The sequence below is a fragment of the Mastigoproctus giganteus genome, chromosome 5 (genome assembly GCF_048544385.1).
Source record: "Mastigoproctus giganteus isolate SK-2022 chromosome 5, ASM4854438v1, whole genome shotgun sequence".
NCBI classification, from domain to species: Eukaryota; Metazoa; Arthropoda; class Arachnida; order Uropygi; family Thelyphonidae; genus Mastigoproctus; species Mastigoproctus giganteus.
This window is the reverse complement of record NC_143579.1, coordinates 9,254,755-9,281,651: the sequence shown is the minus strand read 5'-3', so window position 1 is coordinate 9,281,651 and position 26,897 is coordinate 9,254,755. Positions and strand designations below refer to the sequence as shown.

At 35.9% G+C, this 26,897-nt stretch overlaps 1 protein-coding gene across 1 annotated transcript in view; it reads left to right on the top strand.

Moving 5' to 3' along the window:
- The window catches only part of POLDIP2 (DNA polymerase delta interacting protein 2), a 135,726-nt gene that overhangs the window by 86,261 nt on the left and 22,568 nt on the right, over positions 1-26,897 (top strand). Inside the window, exons 8-10 of the mRNA XM_090373854.1 lie at positions 1,970-1,996; positions 19,693-19,818; positions 22,465-22,544. Coding sequence (XP_090229980.1) covers positions 1,970-1,996; positions 19,693-19,818; positions 22,465-22,544 — 233 coding nt within the window. The remainder of the gene's footprint in view (positions 1-1,969; positions 1,997-19,692; positions 19,819-22,464; positions 22,545-26,897) is intronic.

Here is a 26,897-nt window from a genome sequence, read left to right as displayed (position 1 = left end):
TTAAGGCTCAGCTGAACAGGTATTTCGAACAAACGGAGGGGTGAAGTGGAAGGGTTTTTTTTTTTTTTTTTTGGCTGCTGCTGCTGCATAAACTTGCTTTCTTGCATCATATGCCTCTACTAATGTTAATGCTAATTATATTGTCAATCATATTTTATCGACATATTTATTGTTTTTTCCCTCTTCTTCTTCTTCCTGTCCAGTATTAGGCCTAGTGGCCTGTTATGGTCTCTCTCTTTCTCTCTCTCTCTTTTTTCTCTCCCCCCCATCTTTGCAGGGGTCTGCCTTTGTCTCTCCCTTAAATCCCTATTTTCTGTAGGATCTTTAGTCTTGTCAACCAACCATGGTTTTCCCAAATACATCATTTTTCAGTAATGTATTCCCCTGCAGCTGGTAAAGGATTCCTGTGCTACTGAAGAAGTATAGGAACTGCATTAAACCACCATAAACAAATTGCATTTTGCACTACCCACTAGACCTGCTCTTCTTCTTGTGCTACTCAAAATCTCAGAGTTAAGTTCTCATGTATATGGCTACTTGAATTAAAGTCAGATATAACTATAAAGCAGAATTGTTTAATTAAACACATTTCTTCACATGCAGTGAAGGGGTTTTATCCTTTATTCATAGCTTGAATAACCCCTCCCCCTTCCAAATTTGATTTGGAACTGATTTGTTAAAAGTTAACTTGGATAACTACATGAAAGAGACTTCTACAGAAAAGTGAGGGAACAATGGGTATTTTGGTTCTGCAAATTGCATCATCTGAAAACCAATCTGTGAGAAGATCTGATTGAGCTGTTTAATGCTTCGAATGAATTGAATAAGCTAAATGCTGATAGCAAGTCTTCCTCTTGTTCAGATATACATGAACAAACATAAATTGAGGTTGCAGAATTAGAGAAAATTTTCTTTCAACCAGCAAGTAGTTGATTGTTGCAGCAAACTTCCATTTAGTTTGTTTGAATAATTTTAAGGAAAAACTTGACAGTCTTAGAGAGGATGGACCAATGATGTGGTGGTAGCTGTTGGATTTTTTTGGCTGATGCTGTATAAGCTTGCTTCTTGCATTATTTGCCACTACTAATATGAATTTGAAGGAAGAACAGTGCAAAAAGATTTTAAACCAGTGGAGATTCCAAATTAGGAAGTCTGACAAGAAATGTCAGAGTGGACATATGCAGAAATACTATCTTTATAGCAAAAGGAATCTTAGGATGAACACAGTAAACTTCCATTATAGTGCTTTCAAAGGGATTAGACCAAAGAGCACTATAATAAGAAAATATTACAAGTGGACTTGCTTTTATTATGGCTATTTTTCATAATAAAAATAAACAAAATTATAAAATATTTTGGTAAGTAATATTGTTTTCTTAGGTTTTTTTTGTTGTTTTTTATTGCACTGTTTATGAAGCAAATTTGTGGTTAATATCAAAGTCAAAAACCTGCACACAAGTTTTTTAAACAGGAAACACTGTAGACATTAAAAAATGATACTTCATAGGACTGAGCATGGGACCAGAAGAAGAGAGCATTAAAAGCAGGAGAGCACTATAATCAAGAATGTTATGATGTTATGAATGTTATTTGTCATAATTATAGTTTACTATAATTATGATAGTTTACTATAATTATAGTAATAATAATTATAATTATTATTACTTAATTATAGTTTACTATAATTATGATAAATGAGATGAGCATTGGTTGGGGCAACTGATAACTGAGATTCTTCTAGAAAAAGTAAGTAGGTGGGATACATGTGAATTAAAACGAATATTGTTGAGATTGGAACTGAGTCCACTGATGTTCATGAAATGAATTAAGAAGCTTTTATCTTATGACTATAAATTTCCAATTACTACCTGTTTAGTTTTTAATGAAGTTATTATATGATACATCCTATTTATTTTATGAGATTTGAAGACAAATTTAATTTATTTTTATTTTATTTTATTTTTTTCAGGTAGCTCAGAATACTACTGTTTACTGGGTATGTAGAATATTATTTTAATTTTTTTTATTTTTAATAAAGAAACATTTTTTCCCCCTTTTAATATGATAGTTAGTCACATGAATTAAGCTTCTCCATTAAGTTCTATTACCTCAAATCAGTTAAAAAAATTACAAGAAGATGAAAGGGGAGAAGGGAACTATTTAAGTTAGTGACAGTTACTCCAAATTTTATTTTATTTTTTATGGCAACCAAAAACATGAGAGAAATTAGGAACTAGTATTCTAGTACTGCATGTGGATTGCAGGTTGGGAAGAGAATGATACTCATTGAAATTGGACTTTCCATTTCTGTGATAGGGAGTGGAGTTTGTAAATGAGAATTATACTTAAATCTGAGTGTTGTTGAAGTCAAGTATAAGAGCAACTGATATTTGTTGTGAGAAATAAGATAGAATTACATTTTAAAAAGATTGGAGTTAATGAAGTTTTTTTCTTTCCAGTGAAGAATTATCCTGAAAAGGGTACTTAAGGAACTAGTAGTAGATATTCGAGAAATCATAGCCATTTTTGTTGCACAGAAGGATTTGCTGAATTGAAAAACAAAGTGCAGTAGACTACCGTTATCAAAACTGTGAAGAATTTTTGTTGGCAAAAGAATGCCATTAATATGTTTCCCTTTACAAGAATACGGTATACAAGTTCTTATTACATTTGGCGACGGTCATATAGTAAATGGAGTATGAACACACACACATGGCACTTGATTAGGAATGGGTCATGCATTTTTTGGGCATGGTGCAAATTTAAACATGCATGTGTGTATATTGTTAAACAATCATAATTATGCAGGCACAACTAACCACTGAAGTATCCATCTGCTAAAATGAGCTATTGTCTGTAAATTGTCTCTGTATCTATCTTTTTGTAAGAGGGAACTGTAATCAAATAAGAGAAAGTTGAAAGCTAAGAACTGTGTGAGTCCAGTTAATTCAGTAGTTCATTTCTGTCTTAAGTATTTTTATGGAAAAAGTATTTAACTTTCTTAATAAACCTTTTGAAGTAAGTAAAATCCCATTGCAACAAATCCCATTTATGAAAATTTCACTATAACAAAAATATCTCTAGGTCCCAACCAACTTGCCTTATTATTAGTGCTGTCTGAGTCATGTTTGAATTAAATAATTTTAATGAAAAATTCAGTATGATGAATCATTCTCAAAGTTTTCCTATGTCTAAAACGTACTGATTTACAGCAACAGAAAAAATATAAACAGAAAATTATGAATGATACTGTGTAGCTCATATTGTAAATATAGGCAACCCCCGTATAACATGGTACTTCTATAACACAGTTTCGCTCTAACATGATTGATAAATTGCGGAAATCCTCGCACAACCCGGTACTTATATAACACAGTTAGGGAATTGTGGCAAACCGCATATAAAGCGGTATTTTTGAGCTTTTGTGTGGGGAAAAACCTGCTATTATATTGGATGTAATTTTTAAACATTTGTATTCTTTTTTGTGAATCTCCACTGTTAACTCATTAGTTTATGCAAAAATAAATAAATAAAAAATAAATTTATTGGGAAATCCCCATGTTAAGTTCTGTGCTATTGAACTTGTACTAGTTTGAGACCATAAAAATTTGTGACTTCGAAACGTGCAGTTCGTAACTTTTAAGGTTTCAGTAAGGTTATTTTGGTTTTTATTTGATCGTTTATAAATTTTTCTGGGTGTGTATTACTAAACTATATTCTTAAGAAGCGTACTGGAATAATTTCTTTGTTGTAAATTAAATTCCGGCCCTAAATTACGCCTAAGGAAATTAGGTATAATTTGGGTAACTGCCAATTTATTTAAAGAATGGATTCTAAATTGTTTTGTTCCAGCTGTGGAAAAATATAGATTTCAAAATTTTTATTACTATTGGATAATGTGCCAGGCCATCCAAAAGATTTAAGTCATCCAAAATGTTGAAGTAATGTTACTACCACCTAATACAACTTCTTTAATTCAGCCATTAGATCAAGGCATTATATCTACCTTTAAAACTCATTAAATCGGAAAATTGTTACAATGGATTTTGGAAAAAAATTGATTCCGAATCTATTGAAGTGATGGAGGCATGGAACCATCTTCAGTTTTGGACTGTATCAGAATCATAGCTTTATCGCTCAAAGAAGTAAAACCGTCAACATGTGCATGTTAGTAAAATGTATGGCCAGAGTCAGTTCATTCATGAAATATGGTCCAATCGGCAGAAAACAGAATCGGCGCAAAGTAGAACTTGCTAAGTCGGTAGGAGGGGAAGGTTTTGATGATATGACTACAGAAGACTTCATGAATTACTCGTAGAAAAGAGGTTGGCAAAGCAGATTTGGTGGAAATGGCATCGAAGATAAGCCAAATCAATTCAGAGGATAATAGCGCAGTGAAAATTCTGTAGTTCCACCAAATTTTACACTAAAAAGCATACGAGAAAGCATAAATTTAGCTGAGAATTAGAATCTTTTTTTTTTTTTTTTTAATGCAGATCCTTTGACTGGAAGGAACACAAAGTTCAAAAGGGAGCTTCAAAAATGCTTAGCTTCATACCATGCAATTTACAAAGATCTATCAAGCAAAAGCAAATAATCCCAGAATACTGATATTTTAAAGAGAGCAGAAGATACACGAAATCTAGATACTGCAGAAGACAGTTCAGGTGAAGATATTCTGCAACCGAGAAAATGTTCTCATTTGATTGTGCTTAGCAGTGATGAAGAGGAAGAAAATTAAATGAACGTACATTAACTGACATATTATGTATCACAATTTGTAAGACGTTTGTTCAATTATTACTGTTTTTAATAAAAAATTAAATATTTTTAATAAAAAGTTTTTATTTTATTTTAATAATTTAATTTTATTTTATTTTAATAAAAAGTATCTATTTTTAATAAAAAGTTTCCCCGATAGTTATAAAAAAAACGATGTATTTTTGTTAGCTTTTGGAATGTAACCCCCCTTTTTCTATTGGTTCTTAGTCCCTAATATCACAGTTTTGCACTACACAAGATCTGTGTTATACGAGGGTTACCTGTATAGCTGTAGTGGAAGCATTCACTTAAAAAAAAAAAAAAAAATTGCAAGCTTTAAAAGATGTAAAAGAGTTAATCATTATATACCCACCCTTTATTATTTTTAAAATTATTATTTTGTTTTACATCATGATACCCATCCACACCTTTTTAATTGCATTAAAAGTTGAATTTTTGTATTTCAGGGCAGAGAAAAAGTTAATCATTAATAACAAAATTGATGTATTAATGTATGAATGGCAACAATAAGTTTTATCTGCTGTACTGTATTTCTGAACATGCGATATAAATAAAATATGTGCTCTTATTTTTATTTTTGTAGCACACATCATTTCATTTTCTTTATTTAATATTGATTTTAAAGGCGGCAGTGGTACCTCATTAAAGACTTCATGATACCTGACAGGCAACCTTCAAAGGTTCCTCCGTAGCCAGGTGGGAAGGAGGAGCAGTGTGTAGTACACGCTTCTTGATTAGACCGGGGTTCGAGCCCATCACCACCAAATACGGAGGATGCGGAAAGGTCAGGGATGACCACCGCATATTCACGGAACAGTATGGCCTTAGTTGCTAATGCTCCTAAAAATGAAATAACAAACAAACAACAAATAAGCAACCTTCAGAAATATCTGTTGCACATTAATTAATGATTAAACATTCAAAAAAATTGTACTGTCCAAAATATGGTCAAACTTTAATTAAATTAAACTTAGAAAACACTTGAAGCACAAAATAAATATAGCAAATTAATGCTGCTAATAGGTTATAGGTAAGTCAAGGTGCTATGTTACTCTTAGAAATCTAACAAACCACCCCATATCAAACCAAAACTAAATAATAAAATAAACATAAAAATAAGATTAAAAATAGAAAAAAAGGACCGAAGCAACACTCACCCTCGGAGGATTGAATGCACGCTCCTTGCTCCAAATTGAGTTGTATATTTGCATGTTGTTTTTGATTCATCAGTATTGTAGGAGTTTGTGTCTGAATTTGCATTTTGTTTGTTAGGTTTCCTTATCTATTCCACAAAGAGCAGTGGCCAAGCATATTGTTTGTTTAGTTGGTTCATTATTTCTCTTAATGTCTTGGGCATATTGGTATATGCATTGTTATCTGGCTGAGATAGTGATCAGTGATTGAAATATGACCTCTTTTCAGAGTTTACCAGTGTTGGTGTCCCTTTAAAAGATTTTTTTTTTGTAGTAATATTTTAGTGGCACTTGTTCTGTGTAGGATGTGGGTGGGTGGGTGGGTGGGTGGGTGGGTGTCTTTTTAGGGCAAGAAACCATGCGTTCATTCCTTCTGGGGTGTCTTATCATCTTTTAAGGGCACAAAAGGTGATATTGTTGTACACGTTGGCACCAATGACATTAAGAGTAGGAGGTCTGCATATTTACTTAACAAGTACAGGTGAATGTTGCAAAAAAGTCGTGAGTTAAAAGGGTTAATTTTGAAAGTGTCTGCAATTCTGCACAGACACAATAGGAGGGAGTACATGATGAGAGCCTTGTCAATCAATTTGGCCCTGGAGGGAATGTGCAAGGCTCAAGGGGTAGAATTTTTTTCTGCATGGTCTGTGCTTGTTAATAGGAGAGACTGCTTCTACAGGGATGGAATACATTTAAATAGAAAGGGTGCAAGAATATTTGCTCTGCTATCAAGGCAGATAGGTGGGTCGGAAAACTGCTAGCTTGGGGGATTTACAGACTAAAAGGTTAAAAGTAGGTAGAGGTGAAGGTGATTCTTGCATTACTTGTATTAGAAGTAGTGCAAGAATCACCTCGCTCAGCAGCCTGGAGTGAGGGGGTTTCAGGGACTGATGGCAATCATCGTGAAACAGGTAGGTATATGGGATGTGTTAGGGTAACTAAGAATAAGTGCATGTATACTTGCATGTATACCAATGCTAGAAGTATTGTAAATAAATTTGATGAATTTGAAGTGTTGGTCGAGACATCACAGGTGGATATTGTTGGGATATCAGAGACGTGGTGTCACACAGATATTAGGAATGCAGAATTCGAATTTGGGGAGTACAATGTGTACAGAAAATATAGACAGCATAGGAAGGGAGGAGATGTTATGCTGTTAATTAAGAAAAACATAAAATCAAAAGAAGTGCATCCATTTGATTTAGATGAACAGTGCACTGTTGAGTCAGTTTGGTGTGACATAAGCACTGCAAAAGCTTAGAGGGGAACAGGTATCCTGTGTGTTATCAGACACTCAGCCTAAAACACTGATGGATCCAATATCTCTCTATTACAGAAGATTTAGGAGAAGTCCGGTTGGCCTGCCTCCCTAAAATCCACTCATGCACACCTTCTCGATGGTAAGCCCTGTTACGTCACTTAGGTGGCAACGAACGTGTAGAGTGGTTCTCTTCAAGACGCCTGGTCAGTGTGAAGAGGAAAAGACCAAACCCTCCAGCAATGAGAGCACAACAATACAAATGGCCCTCAGTCCCCAGCAGCTTTCACTCTCCCTCTTACGGCAGCGAGAGGATCAGAGTTGAAGCAGAGGGTGCTAAGAATCTCTGGGTACGACCAGGCTGCCATGCACGGAAATTGAACTTGGCCTGTTATAACGTACGATCACTCATCGGTGAAGACAGGATATTAGAGCTGGAAAAGGAATTAGAAAATGTGAATTGGAATATCATCGGTTTGGCTGAAACAAGAAGAAGAAATGAATCACTTATAAGTTTATCAAGTGGAAATCTGCTGTACACCAATGGAAACAGTGAAAGGAGTGAAGGTGGAGTTGGGTTTCTGGTCCATAAAGATTTTAAAAACAACATTTTGGAATTCAAAAGTACATCACCAAGGGTGTCAAGACTAATACTCAAGATTTCTAAGAGGTACAAGCTAAAGATTATAATGATTTATGCACCAACATCGAGCCATGATGATGAAGAGGTTGAAGAAATGTACACCGAAATTGAGAGTCTTCAAGATGAGCAGAAAACCCACTACACTATTATTATGGGGGACTTCAATGCTAAGGTTGGAAAAAGGCAAAACAGTGCAGAAAGAGGAACTATAGGAAATTTTGGAATTGGTGAAAGAAATAAAAGAGGTGAAAGACTTGTGGAATTTGCAGAATCTCAAGGAATGTCAGTAATGAACACTTTTTTCAAGAAAAGGGTGAACAGAAAGTGGACATGGAAGAGTCCAAATGGATTAACAACTAATGAAATCGACTTCATCCTCACTAACAGAAGATATATTGTGACTGATGTTACCGTCCTGAATAAGGTAAATGTTGGAAGTGATCACAGAATGGTAAGATGTACACTTGATATAGATGTAGGAAAGGAAAGGAAAAAAACTGACTTGAGTAAATAATACAAAGGTCTTTGAGATAACAGAAGAGGAGAAAAAGCAGTATGTACTGGAACTTAAGAACAAGTATGAGCTTCTGCAGACTGCTGAGGACCAAGATATCGACGAGGAATATTACAACTTTTTGAAAGTGATAAAGCCCAAGAAACCTATAGGGAAACAGAAATCCAAAGAAGAAAAAATTAGTCAAGAAACACTTGTCATGATGAACCAAAGACGACAAATGAAGAGCAAGAAAAACACTGACAGGGAGAAAATTGAGTATACTGAGTTATGCAAAGCCATTAGAAAGAGACTCAGAGAGGACATAAGAAGATTTAACACAAGAAAAGTAGAACAAGCATTAAGGGAAAACAAAGGATTTAAATCAGCAGCCATGAGCAGTAATACAGAAAGACAAATGACACTGAAACTGAAGAATAGCGATGGTGTACTTATAAACAGCAGAGAAGGCATAATTCAAATAGCAGAAGACTACTATAGAGAATTATACAAGGAGCGAGGGAATGATACCAACAGTGGGGAAGATGGATTGCAAAGTAGCAACACATACGACATACCCGATATTCTTCCTGATGAGGTAGAACATGCATTGAAGAAAATGAAGAATCGGAAAGCCCCGGGGGAAGATGAAGTTACTGTAGAGTTGTTAAAATTAGGAGGAAGAGACATAACACAAAAACTGGCAAGGCTCTTCACAAAGTGCATTAGAAAAGGTGTGATGCCTAAGCAGTGGAATAATGCAATCATAGTTTTGCTGCATAAGAAAGGAGATAAATCAGAAATTGGAAATTATAGACCAATTAGCTTGTTATCCCATATCTACAAGTTGTTCACAAGGGTCATTACTAACAGATTAGAAAGAATACTTGATGAGAATCAACCGAAAGAGCAAGCTGGCTTTAGGACAGGATTCTCAACTATGGATCACCTTCACGTAATATCACAGCTAATGGAGAAAGCAAATGAATATAAAACACCATTATGCCTGGCATTTGTGGATTATGAAAAGGCATTTGACTCCATACAGCATAAGGCAATGTTTTGGGCACTGGAAAGACAAGGCATAGATACTCCATATATTATGATTTTGAAGAAAATATATGAGAGTGCTACAACCTTTATTAGACTAGACAAAGACAGTAGCAAATTTAAAATCGAGAAAGGAGTTCGACAAGGAGACACAATATCTCCGAAGCTGTTTACTGCTGCCCTTGAGGAAGCTTTCAGAAGATTAGACTGGTCGCAGAAAGGAGTCAATGTGAACGGAGAGTACCTAAACCATTTACGATTTGCAGATGACATTGTGGTCATAAGCCACGATCCCAAAGAATTAGAGGAAAATCTTAATCAGTTATGCAGAGTTAGTAAGGATTTTGGACTAAAGATGAATATGGCTAAAACAAAAGTAATGATGAACAAGTATGCCACGGAAAGGGAAATAATTATTGAAGGAGCAGTAATTGAAAAGGTGGAGTCATATACTTATCTGGGACAAGTTATTAGCTGTAATAATGATAAATGGCTGGAAGTCAAGAGAAGAATAAATTTTGGATGGATAGCATTCAGGAAATATAGTCACATACTGAAGAGCAATATCCCAGTTTGTCTGAAATGTAAAATAATGAATCAATGTATACTCTCCACCATGACTTATGGAAGTGAAACTTGGGCACTCACCAAAAGAATGGAAGAGAAGCTAAGAACTACACAGCGAAGAATGGAACGAATTATATTGGGAATCAGACTGTTAGATAAGAAGAGAAACACATGGATTAGGCAGCAAACTCAAGTAAAGGACATTCTTATCAAAACTAAAGAACTAAAATGGTCTTGGGCAGGACACATAGCTCGAAGACATGATGACAGATGGACTAAGAAAATAACAGAATGGTACCCAAGAGGAGCTAGAAGAAAACCTGGAAGACAAAGGCGGAGATGGATAGATGAAATTCATGAGTTTTTGAGTAGTAAATGGATGGCCAGTGCTCAAAACAGAAGGAACTGGAAAGTTGCTGGAGAGGCCTTCATCCTGCAGTGGATTGAAAATGGCTGATGATGATAGGCCTAATGACTCGAATGAGTACAATGAATAATTGTACAGAGAAATAGAGTGTGCTAGTAAATCAGAATGTCTTATAATGGAGGATTTTAACTTCCCAGATATTGACTGTAAGTTGTGGGTTGGTCAGTCACACACTAGTAAGATTTTTGTGAATTTATTGGATAATTGTTGTCTGAAGCAGCATGTTCGAGAGGCAACCAGAGAGGGTAATACTCTTGATCTGGTTATCAGCAGTGATCATTCGTGTATTAAGAATTTGCAGATAAAGGAACCACTAGGTGGCAGTGATCACAGTGTACTGATGTGGGATTTACTTAAAGATATAATTACCATTATTTTTGCGGTTTTTGCTTCTGTAAAGGTGACTACAGTGGTCTCAGACAGTTTTTAAATTCTGTACAGTGGGATCAACTGATGATGTTACCAACAGCAAATGCTAAGTGGGAAGCATTCAAGGATTTAATCATGGAAGGTAGTAAAAGTTTCATACCTATTAAGAAATATTGTTCAAGATTTAGGCCTAAATGGTTGTCAAATGAACTAATGAAACTTTTGACAGAGAAGAAAAATGCATGGGATGCATATAAATTATCAGGGACACAGAAGCCTATGGCAGATATAAGCTAGTCTGTAATCAAGTCACAAAGGAGGTTAGGCAGGCGAAGGCAAATTACAAGAAATCTTCGGCAAAGGATGCTAAGAAAAATGGCAAGGATTTCTTTACTTATATAAACTCTAAAAGGAAGCGGATCAATCTGATCGGACCACTTGATATCGATGGTTCAACTGTTGATGATCCTGCTCAGATAGCAGACAAACTAAATGAGTATTTTGCATCCACATTCACACTTGAGTTAAGGTTTGAAAATGCCAGAAAGTTATCAATTGTAGCAGGGTGCTTAATGATTTTGTAATAACTGAGAGCAAAGTGGAGGAGAAGTTGTTGAGATTAAACATAAGAAAAGCACATGGGGTGGATGGGATCTATCCAGTTATATTATGAAAGGATGCGGTAAAGGAAGTAAGCAAACCCTTAGCCATAATTATGAGAGCATCCTTTGACTCAAAAGAGGTCCCCATGGACTGGAGATGTGCAAATGTATTCCCAGTTCGCAGAGGGGGATCGAAGGGTGACACGAATAATTACAGACCAGTTAGTTTAACTTCTGTTCCGGGTAAAATAGAGTCATTGGTTAAAGATGCATTGCAGGATCATCTAGACAAGACTACAGCAATAATTCAGACACAGCATGGGTTTGATAAGGGAAAGTCTTGTCTGACAAATTTGATTGGATATTATGATGTGGTTACAAAGGAACTGGATGTAAAATATAATTTTGATATCATATACACCTAATTCTGTTTTTACACGATAGATACGTTCCTGAAAAATACGTGTAAAAAAAAATTGTGTAAAAAAAGACATTGTATTTATGGAAGAAAAGAAGATTGGTTCCGGATATAAAAAAATCAGTAAAAATAATTTAAAAAAAACACATAAAAATATTTGTTTTAAGCTTATTATTTTATTTCAACAAAATACACATGTAATGAAAATGTATTAAAGTAAATTTGTATACATATGAAATGAAAAAAATTCTTCATGAACAAAAAAAATCTGTTTTACACATAAGATTTTATTCATTTTCCCTTTCTGATAATAAATGGCGCATACGTTTGCGTACGACTGGAATATTGGCGCCTCCGTAGCCAGGTGGGAAGGAGCAGCAGTGCGTAGCACACGCTTCTTGATTAGACCGGGGTTCGAGCCCGTCACCACCAAATACGGTGGATGCGGAAAGGTCAGGGAATGACCACCGCACCGGAGCAATATGGCCTTAGTTGCTAATGCTCCTAAAAAAAAAAAACCAAAAATAACGACTGGAATATCACTAGAAATGTGGACATTGTCTTCTTCCTCTATTTATGAAATTCTTTTTGTGATCTCTTGAGCAAAATCAGCACGGGTTTCCTCTGGTGCTGATGTTTCACTGGTTTTATGAACAAATTCAGTTATTAATCGTTGTGTTCGTGTTTTGGTTAGGCCATTATGTAATTCTCTGTAAGAGGCTGTCAACAACTTCAGTTCACGTTGAAACTTCCCAGCGCGTTCCTCATTAGGGTCATGTTTGACAAAATGATTACCTAATTTTCTGGCCAGTTCCAGACCTTCTTTTATTAAATCTGCATTTAGAACAGGATCATTTTCTTCATTATCACTACGTTCTGTGGGATAAGGAGTCCCAAGGACAACCTCTAATATTTCATCTTCGCTTAGGGCTTTGTCTGTTAACAATTCATCAATATCTTCAAACGATAGATCATCGAATCCTTCTCCACCAATTTTGTGTGCCATTGTAATGATGTTGGGAAATTCGGTCGTATTAGGGATGATGGGATCTTTGCTTTTTACACATTGTGGCCAAACCACTTTAAACACGCATTTAAAATTGCTGGTTTTAATTCAGTTAACGCTAATCCAACTTGATTGATACAATCCATAATTGAGAATTTCTTCCACACATCAATGACTGTTAGTGTTTCATCATTCAGTTTGTCCAAAACGTGTTGGAATGTTCGTTTTACGTAGTATGTTTTAATTGTCGCAATTATACCTTGGTCTAGCGGTTGTATCAAAGATGCAGTATTAGGTGTCAGAAATAAAATTTGTACGTTTGGGTGTTCCAAGACAGGATGGCCGGGTGCATTGTCAAGAATCAGAAGAACTTTAAATTCGAGACCTTTCAAATTCATATAACGTCTGATTTCTGGGACGAAACATTTGTTGAACCATTCTGTAAAAATAGTAGTGGTCACCCAGGCCTTCTTGTTTGCTATCCAGTGAACAGGCAGTTTATTGATATCTACACCTTTCATTGAACGTAAGAGTTGAACGTGGGTTTTTAGGGCTCGATTTACCAGCAGTGGTTTCAACATACGATCTCCTGAAGCGTTGGAGGAAAATAATAAGGTCACATGATCCTTAGCTACCTTAAAGCCACCAGCAGTTTTCTGCGATTTGGCTACATATGTTCTGTTCGGCATTCGTTTCCAGAAGAAACAAGTTTCATCTGCATTTCAAACTTTATCAGGAGTGTATCCTCCATCTTCAATAATTTTTTCAAGTTCCTGCGGGAATACTTTAGCAGCTGATTCATCTGCAGATGCAGTTTCACCTTTAATTTTTATATTATGAAGAGCATTCCTTTTAAGAAACCCTGTCATCCAACCTGTACTCGCAGAAAATTCATACTTTCTGTTTAACTGAGATGAAGTGCTTGGCTCCTTTTCTTTAATCTGTCTGTAAATTCTTAGTGCTGTTTGCTTGATGGCATTTCCATCTACTGGTACTCTTTTTTGTGACTGATCTTCTATCCATATTACCAGGGCCTTTTCCATTTTTTCCTTGACAATATCTCTTGTATATGATGATGAATTAACACTTACTTTTGTTCCAGAACATACCGACTTGCTAACTGCAGCTTCATTTTTCTTAATAGTTCTTACGGTAGCTTCATGTACACCAAAATGCTTTCCTACAGGCATAGCCCCTTGTCCAGTTGCAAGACGATCTAAAATTTGAATTTTAAGTTCCAAAGAAATCGCTTTCCTTTTCATTTTGGTAATAGCCGAATTATTCGACATTATATAAGGGCTACCGAAAAATATCTCAGTTATAATTAATAAAAAAAGGTATGAAAAATTTGTAAACTTACAATTTATTGACTATCGGCAAAATTAATAAATTTATATGTGCACAGATTTCACTAAAGATTCTTTCACTTTGAAATAGAGCTTACTACTACATGTGTTCCGAAGATACAATGCACGAATACCGTAGATGTGCACCAAATTCAATAAAAACGTTAATGATTCATAGATACCTAGATGTACACATTGGTAAGCAAAAGCACGCGTTTCAAAACACATACGCTTGCTGTTATCCAGTCTATTGGTGTGTGTAATATAGAAATGATACTAATATGCCACAAATAAAAAAAACTTTTCTTAGAATTTAGGCAAAAAAAAATTCATAGAAATCGTGTTAAATCAAAATGACTCGCGTAAAAAGAGAATGAAATATTTATTTTGAATTCGTGTTAAATCAAATTCGTGTAAAAAAAGTTCGTGCAAAAACAGAATTAGGTGTACTTGGATTTCAGGAAAGCTTTTGACACTGTTGCGCATGGAAGACTACTGTACAAATTTGAGAAGAATGGTATTAAGTGTAAATTGCTACAATGAATAAAAGGTTGGTTGAGTGGGAGAAGATAGCGGGTGGTAATCAATGGGTGCTGCTGTTCATGGAGTAATGTTATTAGTGGAGTCCCACAGGGTTCGGTGTTGGGTCCACTGCTGTTTTGTATATTTATCAATGATATTGTTGAAGGTATATCAGGCTTAGTGTCGAAGTTTTCAGATGATACAAAGGTTGGCTGGGTGTGCAATGACAGTGTGCAACTGCAACAGAATCTAGAAAATTTGGGCAGATGGGCTGAGAAGTGGCAACTGAAATTTAACCTTTAAAATGCAAAGTACTGCATATGGGTAGAAATAACACCAGAGAAACGTACCAACTGTGTGGTACTACACTAAAGGTGGTAGAAAATGAAAAAGACCTGGGAAGTTTTCTGAGCAATGCAGACTGCCAGGTCAGGTCATGGGGTTTTGTCAATGATATACAGGAATTTTGCTAGTTGGGAAAAGGAAGTAATTATCCCTCTGTATAAGGCAATGGTAAGGCCACACCTTGAATACTGCGTACAGGTCTGGAGGCCTCATTTTAGGAAGGATATAAATCTGACAGAGAAAGGCAACAAGATTGGTGAGGGAAATGAAGGAATCCTCTTACCAAGAGAGGCTTAAGTTCTGCAAATTGCAGTGGCTGGAGACTAGGCACCTGCGAGGTGATCTAATTGAGGTGTATAAGGCCTTTAATGGGTTGAGCATGCTGAATGCTGATGGGATTCTTCCACTTGTTCAGATTACAAACCTAAGGGGGCATAAATTCAAATTGAGGAAAAACAGATATAGAATAAATGTGCATAAATTTGCCTTTAGCCTGCAGGTGGTTAATTGCTGGAACAAACTTCCATCCGTTGTGGAAGTTTATAGGTTAAATAAATTTAAGGAGGAACTGGACAAACATTTAGAGGGAATTGTTTTGTAAATTTTTTTTTTTGGCTGATGCTGCATAAGCACATACACTTGCTTTCTTGCATCACATGCCACTACTACTACTTACTTTGGTCCTCTTTTCTGTTTTTAATCTTATTTTTATGTTTATTTTATTTATTTATTTTTGTTTTATCTATAAAGGAGTAGTTAGGTTCATAGGAGCAGAATAGCAAATTAAACCTTTATTTACTATTATGCATTAATTTGCTATATTTGTTTTGTGGTTCAAGTGTTCCCTAAGTTTAATTTAATAATCATATAACCACGTTTTCATCCTCACAATAAATTGGTAGTCAAAACATATGAAATGAAATGAAAAATTGTTTACTTGGAGTTAAAATTTTGAAAACCCTGTCAGATCCTGTGCGACTACAGTGGATGCTGCTTATTGTGATTGCTTTGGAATACAGCTTAAGTTTTTTTTTTTTATGAGAACCCCAAACACGAGAGGTATTAGACCCTATAGTACTTAGTACCGTGCTTGGGTTGGAGGTTGAGAAGATGAAAGAAGATATTTGTTGACATTAGACTTGAACTTCTATAGACTAATTTTCAGGAAATACGTATGAGGGAAGGTTGTTCCAGAAAACGGCAGTTGAATGAATAAACGAGGAAGGTGATAAGTTGGTTTTGTGGGTTTGAAGTTGGACAGTAAGTAGATGTTGACTGGTGGCGACACGTGTTCAGACTGTTTTGAAAGAGAGAGAGCAGGAATTATAGAAGCCAATTCAGAAGAACAGTGTACATGGAAGTATCTATAGAAAAGGCGTGCAGCAGACACAGTGCGACTATGAGAGAGCGAGTGGAGAGACTGTTAGAGAGGAGTCATTAATTAATCTAACTGCTGTCTTCTGAATGGAATCTAGAAGCCGCAGAGATGTTTTGGGGACACTGCCCCTGATGTGGGAACAATATTCCACGGTAGGGTGGATTTGTGATTTTTACAGAGTGAACAGCTGTTTGGAAGAAAAGTAATGCTGAGAGCGAAAGAGAAAACCAAGTTTTTTAGATGCAGAGGAAGCAATATTTGTAATGTGCTTATGCCAAGAGAGATTAGAAGTCAGGGTAATTCCCAAAAGAGATTTTGCCTAGAAATCGGAGTGTCACCAAAGATAAGCATAGGAGCAGAAAAATCCTGTTTGCGAGATATAAGACAAGACTGAGTTTTAGAAGGATTGAAATCAACTAAGTTGTCTTTGCTCCATTGGAGGATTACCTTGAGATCAGCATTTAAGGAATTGGTAGCGGATATTCAAGAAGTTGAAGCTGATTTACCAGGACAAGGTTTCTCAAAATGGAAAATGGAATGCAATGTGCTACCATCGGCAAAACTATGGATAGGATTTAGAGTCAATGGAAGAAGGTCATTAATATACAAGAGGAAAAGAGTGGAGGAAAGAACTGAACCTTGGGGGACACCAGCATTTGGAGAAGTTAGAAGACAGAGAGCTATCTACCATCATTCTCAGTGAGCGATCAGAGAGAAAACTGGATAACCAATTACAAAAAGCAGTTGGTAAACCATAAGATGGAAGCTTGTTTAGAAGACCTTTATGCCAAACACGATTGAAAGCCTTTGAGATGTCAAGAGGCAACTGTTTGTGTTTCACCGAACTTTTCCATTGAATTTGTCCATAAATGGATAATATAAGCCAGAATATCACCAGTGGATCCACACTGACGGAATCCATACTGGCGATCGTTGATCAGACGGAAGGTTTCTAGGTAGTTTAAGAGTTGGTGGTTAATTGATTTCTCCATTACTTAAAAAGATTAAAGTAATTGCAATGGGACGATAATTGGATGGGAGGGATTTGTCACCCTTTTTAGGAACTGGCTGAATATGGCAAATTTCCAAACAAGGAAAAACACCTTTGGAATACAAAAGTGAAAAAAGGCGGCAAAGAACAGGAGTAAGTTCAGGAGTAGAGATTTTCTGAACAAGTGGAGAAATACCATCAGGACCTGGAGCTTTCTTAGCTTCAAGATTCATTAAAATCCTTCTGACATCCTTTTGACGGAAGACCACAAGAGGCATTGAATGGAATGTGTTGGGAATTGTGGGAGGTGTTTTACCAAGATCATTAATACAGGAGTTGGAAAAAAAATGGGATGCTAGCAGGTCAGCTTTATTCTTGGCTGAAGTGACAACAGAACCATCTGGTTTTGACAGAGGTTGGAGCAGAGATTGGCAAAAGTTGCAGCCAATAGCAAGAGACCAGAATGCTCGGCTATCATTAGGGCAAGAAGCAAGTTTTCTACTCTTAGCCTGTTCAAAATCTAGTTTGGACTATGATTAATAACTGCTTTTCAATTGTTGTGAGCTTTTTGTGTGTAAGCAGAGGAAATTTTTACAGGTGAGGATGACTTGAAATTTATTTCGTCAGCCTTAATAACTTTCATTCTGTGTGAGGATATTTTCTGAAATCAATGTGTATTACTCACATCTAGGCAAATACAGGGATACCTCGAATAACGAATAGGATGCGTTCCACAAAATTACTTCGTTAAGCGAAACTTCGTTTTCAGAGGTAAAAATACTATGGCCAGAATAGGGATACGTTCCTACGTAAAGAAAATGAAAAGCTTTTTTTCTCGAACAAAGAAAAGTTTTATTAAATAAACAGTCAACTTACGTACAAAGTGAAATCACATTTTAAAATTGATTGCTTATGCTGTTTTTCTCTTTCATTTAACAATTGCCTATACGGAGTTATTGCATTTAACACTGATTACTTAACAATAACACTTCTTCCTAAATCAGGATCATTTTCACTAAAAAAATTTAAAACGTTTTCAATGTCATTTAAGTACCTTTTTAAATCTTTGGTTGTTAACACTTTTTTGGCAGGAACTTCTTTAACTTCGTCTTCATTATCTTTGTCTTCGTTGCTAACAAGGTTTTCTAAATCTTCCACTGAAAAACCATCATCTTCTGCATTCAATAAATTTCTAACATCCTCTTCATCGACATTTTCGAAACCTATTGATTGAGCCATCTGGATAACTTCATTTCTAATTTCTTGGATGTTATTTTCTTCTTCTAGTACAACTTCTGGCCATATTTTGTGCCAAACTCCATTTAAGCATTTCTTAGTGACTTCTTTCCAAGAACTATCAATGTTTTCAATTGCGTTTTTAATGGTGTAGTTTTTCCAAAAGGTTTTAACTGTCATTTCCTCTTTATCCTCTAGTTCAGTTAAACTGCTTAATGTTCGACGCAGATAATAAGCTTTAAATGATGCTATTATTCCCTGATCCAATGGTTGAATCAGGGAAGTTGTGTTTGCTGGAAGAAACACAACTTTGACAGGAATGCATGTGTCCAACGTGTTAAGATCAGTAGGATGACCCGGAGCATTGTCTAACAACAAAAGAGCTTTTTCTTCAAAGTTTTTTTTTTTTTGACAATACCGTTTTACTTCAGGACAAAAGTGGTTAACAAACCAATCAGTAAATAACTCCTTGGTAACCCACGCTTTTCTGTTTGCTTTCCATATTACAGGTAAATTCATTTTTATGTTACCTTTTAACGCCCTCGGATTTTCTGAATGGTAAACTAATAACAATTTTAATTTATAATCACCAGAGGCATTTGATCCAAAGAGTAACGTTAAACGGTCTTTGGCTGCTTTGAACCCAGCAGCTGATTTTTCTTCAATAGAAATGAAGCTTTTTGTTGGTAGCCATTTCCAGAACAAACCGCTTTCGTCAACATTGAACACCAAATTTGGAAAATTTTCACGTTCAATTATTTCCTTTAGTTTTTCTGGAAACTTATTTGCAGCTTCTCCTGTTAATTTTACACTATGAATCCTGGCCCGTTTTTTTAAATTTCTCGAACCAACCACGAGAAGCCCCAAAGATTTCCGTAATTTCTTCAGTTTGTTTAGATTTCATGTGATTAAACTGGAATATTTTTTTTTATGTTAAATGGGGCTTGAAATTGCCGACTTCGTTATATCGAAGCTTCGTTATCAGAGGTAACGTTAACCGAGGTATGCCTGTATATTTAATCTTTGTGTAATGCTTAATCATGTATGTTTTTTTCTTTTATAGTGGAGATATTGTATTCGTTTAGAAAATCTTGGTGATTTAGCTGTGCAACTTCGAGAAAGACACTGGAGAATATTCAGCCTTTCTGGATCATTGGAAACAGTTCGTGGTAGAGGAGTGGTAGGCCAGGTAAAAATCTTAGCTTCAATATTGAATGAATGGCATAAATTAAAAACAATTGTGTCACATCAGAATGGCAAGATTAATGTAAAGAATCTATACTAGAGGTTCTCAACAGTCTGGATATATGCCATCCACACACACCAGGACCACTCTGAATTTGTTTAGATGACTGGTGGTGCATATACATATATGTGTGTGTGTTTGAGCATAAACTTTTTTAAGTTGCTTATCATAGATACTGCAGTGGTGGGGGTCTTTATTTATACTAGGCAAATGTTTTATTAGATTAATAAAGTATAGGGAAAACATACATTTTTTACAGTAACTTGCATATTTCTAATATTCTGAGTACATCTATGACAAAATAATTGATTTTTGGCAGAAACTTCCATCTTGTTAGTCTCTCTCTCTCTCTCTCTCTCTCTCTCTCTCTCTCTCTCTCTCTCTCTCTCTCTCTCTCTCACTTAACATTGCCAAATGAATATGGTTAACCCTTCACTAGTACTCACACGATTTAAAGGTTTACTTGCAGCTAAAGAGTAATTGGTTGTTGGCAGAAACTTCTATCTTGTGTGTTGTGGAGTGGGTAATTTTGAATAAATTTAAGGAAGAATTAGAAAAAAATGTTAGAGGAAATAGAAATCAGGCTGCTTTTTTTTTTTTTTTTTTGTGTTCCATGAATCATATATGGTCATAATTAATCATAAGTTGCTTCATGCACTGAGTACAGTATCAGCAAATTACTAGATTCCAGCTTACATGTTCAGTTATATTTTTGGACCTAAAAGATCATAATTAATCATATATTTTCCATTAATTAAATTATACTGCTCTTCCTTTTAAAAGTTTTAAGAATACATTGTGATGTATTCTTACAGTGCACAATTTCTTAAAAAATAAACCTGAAAATACATAACTCTAATGAGTTTCATTAATTCATCAGGAATTGTGTTTTCATCTGATGAAGATGAACAAATTACTGGTTTTAAAAGGTGAACAATGTATATTTGTGTAAAAATATATATGTAAGACACTAAATATAATGTATTAATTCATGTCTTTCTGACCCTGAGAGCCTGCCTCTAATTCAGTAATAGTCTGCACATGGAAGTTATGGAAGCACTGCTTCCATAACTTGTATGAAATTTAATATTTAAATTTATTATCATGTTTTTGTAAAATAATTAAAATAATAATGCTCCATGACAGAGTGAAAAGTGAGTTTACTGCTTTTTTTCTGAACAGTTTGTTAGTTTGTTCTTCTAATGGAGCTTCTCATTGAATTACTACTCCGAATACAAGCAAAGGAAAGAAAAAGTGAATGCATTTGTTGTAATGCATTTGCTTTTTGTAGATATTAGAATTAGTGTAGTAGTACTAAATGATGCAAGGAAACAAGCTTATACAGCATCAACCAAAAAAAAAAAAATCACCCACATCATTTGTTCATCTCTAATAATTTGTCTGATCCTTTCTGGCTGAAAGAAAATTTTTCTTTCAGCCAGAAGCAAATTTTCACACGTCAAACCTGCAACTACCCTTCTTTGGTTTAAATTTAGGCCTCCTCATTTATGCTGTCCAAGGAAGAGGAAGGATACCATTAGCATTTAGCCTGTAGAACCCTCCATGAGCATTGTTCCCAGAAGTTGGTAGCCTTGATCATTCTGGTGAACATCTTGACTGTGAAAGTGAGACATTGTTCTGCAACAGAGCCAGGCAATCTCGTAATACCAAGAGAATGGGCCATCTGGGTTATTCTTTTGTTGAGGAGGGATGTGCAGCTTATTGATGACTCACTGAAGTAGCCAGTACTCATTAGCATAGATCTTAGTTTCATTTGTGGAAGCAGAGGCCCATATTTCGGCCCTGTATAAGATGGCAGGTTATATGGCTGAGTAGATGTTTTCAACATCTACTCAGCCATACTGGATCATTCATATGGAGAAGTTGCTATTTAGTGGCCCATCTTGGTTGACAAAACTGTATGATTAATCATTGTATTTGGATGTGAAATGTGAGTTGGGATTAAATGTTACTCCTTACCTTTATGGAACTTCAGTATTTCATGTAATATACTTTGAAATCAACTGCTTTATACAGTTCAAATAAACTTAGATATTTCTTAATTCAAATTAAAATATTAATATATCTCAGAAACCTTTATCCCAGGCTGTTTTTTTCCTATGTTACCTGCCTCACTTTTATTGAAACATAAGCATAACAAAGATGTTTGTTATGTTTGTGTTCTCCTCCCCCCCCCTCTCTCTCTTAAAAATTGCACAGAACCCAGTTTTGAATACCTATGCTTTAGCTCACATTTCATATATAGGCGCCTCCGTAGCCAGGTGGGAAGGAGTAGCAGTGCATAGCACACGCTTCTTGATTAGACCGGGGTTCAATCCTGTCACCACCAATACGGAGGATGCGGTAAGGTCAGGGAATGACCACCGCATATTCCTGGAGCAATATGGCCTTAGTTGCTAATGCTCCTAAAAACCAAATAACAACAACAACATTTCATATAATTTTCTTTTGAATTGTAAATCAAATCATGAATTTGCTTTTCAGTTTATTCACTTACAACCATGTAGTCCACTCATAATTTATCAATATTTCCATGATGTTATATTTTTTTGTTGTTTATTTTTATAGGAACCCATACTCTCAAAAAGTCAGCCAGCATTTCAGTATAGTAGCCACGTCAGCCTACAGTCACCTTGTGGACATATGTGGTAAGGGAATTTTATTATTTTGATTATTAGTATTTTTTATTAATGAATGTTTATACCTCTGTTTATTAGTGGGATAAGGAGATATACAGTAATGAAAAATTAATTTTATAATGTTCTTGTTTATACTCCAGCACAACCATCAGATCAGAAGAGTACAGTAAATCATGAATACAATCATTAATCATATTTAGCAATCAGGGGCTTGAACCATGGTCCACCCAAAGAGCATGTGCTACTGTACTCTCATTCCTCTGCTATGAATTTGTTGGTAGCTATCTAAAGATTTCAGTTTTCTCAAAGGAAATCTTCTGTTGGATCATATTTACATAAATTTTCATAGCAAAGTATCTGTATCAGTGACAGCGATATATGGGATACTTTGCCATGATACATAATATACAGTGTTTCAAGATTGCACAGAATACAGGAGCATATCCTACAGCAAATACACTAGAGACCCTCTTAACTGACCTGCACTTAAATGATTCACCAGATTAGTTAGTTCTCCCCCCCCCCCTCTCTCTCTCTCTCTTTCTCTCTAAAACTTGCTGTCTGATGCCTATGCACACTGTAGTTTGCTGTGGGCATCAGACAGTATGCCTGTGGCTAGTATAGCATTTTTTTTTTTTTTTTGGCTGATGCTGCATAAGCTTGCTTTCTTGCATTATATGCCTCTACTAATGCTAATACCACACCAGCCCGTTGAGATGTGCGTTTGTTCCAAACCATGTTTACACTAGTAAAATTATTTGTTAGTGTAATTTCAATATGTAATTTAATGAAATATTACCTAAATTAATTAAATTTGGTGAGAAAAAAAAGAAAGTTGTTGCTTCTATGAAAACTAAGTTGGATGTACCAAAAAAAAACTCTATAAAGGTAAATCTTTAAAAAATTGTCATTTAATATTTAGTTTGGATGTGACAACTGCAAAAGATTGTAAAAATATAATCATAAAAAATCTAGAAGAGTTTTCCATTCAGTTTGTTTTGTGTGGGTTGTTTAGTTCTTGCTCCACTTAAAAGAAACCAAAATTAGAAATAGATAATGCATCATGGCTGTAGTTTATCCAAAAAAAAACAATACAGAACCCCAATCAGCAGATCCATAAAAACAGAATCAAAGAAAGGCCTTAGTATTCTATCAAAAGATTGATAGAAGACTAAGGCCAAAAAATGTCATGTGTTGAGTACAGGCAATTCTCGGTTTACAAATGAGTTCCATTCCAAGCATTTTAGCAGCCATTTTAAGGCATTAAAATCACGTACTAACCATCGAATGGTCTATACAGTACGTTTTATTATAGTGTATGTATGCGTTACAGTTTATCGTATACGATACATAACATAAAATAAAATAAGAAAAGAATAAAAAAACAAGATATCATACTTGTTAATTTTAATTAAAAACATGAGTTACAATATAAAAATAAAGAAAATGAGTACTAACATAATACAGTAAACCCCCGCTATTCGCGGGGGTTACGTTCCTGAGAAATGCCGCGAATACCGAAAACGCAAATACTGAGTTATGGCTCCCATAAGTAATAAAGGGGTTCCATTCCAAAGTATGAAATATATAAGAAAAACTAGTCTAAAATTTTGTCTATGTATGTATTATATGTACCTTCATAATATGACTATGTACATAGACAGTACATAGTGAAATGCAAGCATATGGCATCGAAATGAAAATAAGAAACAATTTAATATTAAATGTAATATTTATTAGAAATTTCAAACAAATCTTTCAAACCAGTGCCTTTGCTAGCTAAAACTTATCCCGCCAGTGTTATCATCAGTTTTGCTAAAGTGTTGATAAAGGAGTTTTGCCTTTTCACGAATGATGAGTGAACTTAATGGAATTTTATTTTGAGTTCGGTCTTCTTTCCACAGATTTAAAGCCTTTTCCATTTTTTTCCAATTTAATATCACGAGTTACAGAGCAAATTTTTGAAGCAATTAGCCCGTTTTCACGGACACTACGGCGGATTTTTTCTTCCGATTTTTTGATTGATCGTACCGTTGACTCATTGATTTTATAATGTTTTGCCACTGAAGAGACACTTTCACCATTAGAAATTTTGTGTAATAACTCAATTTTATTTGCTAATGTCATCACCTTCTTTCATATTTTCACATTTCTCTTGTTATTCGTAGCCATATTTTTGTACAGGTAAAAAAGAACTTGTCCACAATAAAGGCACTTCTTCCGTTAACACACTCGAAAAAGTCTGTTTTACACTGCAAAACAGTAGATTTATCACTTTTGTAAGCATATCAATTTATAAATTGATAAATTTATTCAATTTATAAGCATATAAATTAAAAGCAAACGACCAAACCTTCCATGACAAGCGCATAACACATACTGAACAAGGATTAGCGAGAAACATCCACGCTCGCGATTTTGTCACCCCTCTCCCCGCCACCCACTGAACGCTGTTTTGACCGGGAAAGATAATTTTAGCCACGCCCATGTTTTTTTTATGGCGGAAAATATCACGGCGCTTTAAAATTCACATTTTTTTTAGGTTTCATTTTATATTAAATCAGCGATCGCGAATACGTGAAACCGCGAATAGCGGGGGTTTACTGTATATGTACTGTACAGGATCCAAACCGGGCTTCTCGACCATTGAAGCAGTCCAAAACCTTATAACCAAGGCAACCCAAAGTAACAAGAAGTATTTTCTGGTAATAGCAGTGGATTTTGCTGGGGCCTTTGATACCGTCTGGTGGCCCAGCGTCCTTGGTAGACTCCGGAAAGCAGCACTCCCAGAAAACTTGTATAACAGTGTCCAGGCATATCTGTCGGATAGGAAAATTGAGGTCGTCACAACTTTCCGAAGAGCTGTTAAAAGCGTCCGAGGGGGCTGCCCACAGGGATCTGTCCTGGGGCCACTAATGTGGAACATGGTTTTTGATGACTTCTTGGCTCTGGACCTGGGAAATGTGGCCAGTCAGGCCTTTGCATTTTAATGGTGGAAGCGGACTCCAGAACGGGACTTGAAACACATGCAAACCAAGCACTACAAACCTTACAGAATTGGGCAAAAACACATATGTTAATGATTTCACCAACCAAGACAAACTCAGTATTACCAAAAGGCTCTCTAAATATCAGACGACCACCGCAAATAAAGATAGCAGGATCCACCATTAAACTAGCAAAGCAAATTAAGTATCTAGGTATTATCCTGGATGGAAACCTGTCCTTTACACCTCACCTACTTGAGAGAGAAACTAAGGAACTATGTAGCACTTATAGCAAGAGTATCTCACAGGGACAGGGTCTTCCTGTTGAATCCCCAGTCCCTGTATTATAAAACAATATTCATCCCAGCGATCACCTACGGATCGCCAATCTGGTTCAGGAAGGCCGGAACCGCAGTCAACAGAAGACTGCTGGACACTATCCAAAGAAACATACTTCTAACTATAACTAGGGCATGCAAAACGGTAAACACCCATGCTCTGCAGGTCCTGGCAGGAGCTCTTCCGCTGGACCTCGAGGTGACTAGATGTGGACTCATGTATTTACTGTCCAAGGATATACCTGCCTCCATCTATGACTTTACCTTGGACCCAACCAACAGCCGGATGGCAGAGAAACAACGAATAGTGGTTCACATGTTGAAGATTTGGCAGCACAGATGGGAGATGTCGCCAGAGGGTCAAGTTACAAGAAGCTTCATACCGATAGTCGCAAAAATGTACCCAAAAGTCCCCTCGTGGGTCTATCCTGGGCTAAATACAACCTTCCTCCTGACGGGCCATGGTCCATTTAAAGCAAAACTGAACGCACTCGGAATAATAGAGTCCACATGCACCTGTGGAGAACCTGAAACCTGGCAGCATATTATGCACGACTGTGAATGCTACGAAGAACACAGAAGTAGACTTATAACTGAGATTCAATACTTGCGCCGAAAAATCAAGAGTACCATCTACTGGATTCAGAAGATGAATACAAAGCCCTCAGCCGATTTGCACTTGACGTCTTCAATAGACGATGAACAGAAATAGCCATCCACAATGAATAAATGACCACAAATAATAAATAAAGGCAAACTGATAAAACATCAACACAGAGGAAAGGATAGCAAAATACTAAGGACAAACGGTGTAATATGCAGCAGAATAAATGAAACAGCATCGACCTAGGAACCAACGGGAGAAGCTCCAGCCATGATGTCGTCGCTCCCAGGATGAACTCACACACCTAGAAAAGGACCAACAAGTTATCATCAGACTGCACTTGCTGCTGTGGCGAACTGGGCAGGGCTCCCTTGCCCAGCCCACTTTCTCTCCCTATCCCTGGTGGGAGTGGGGGGAAGGTCTTTCTGCCCCC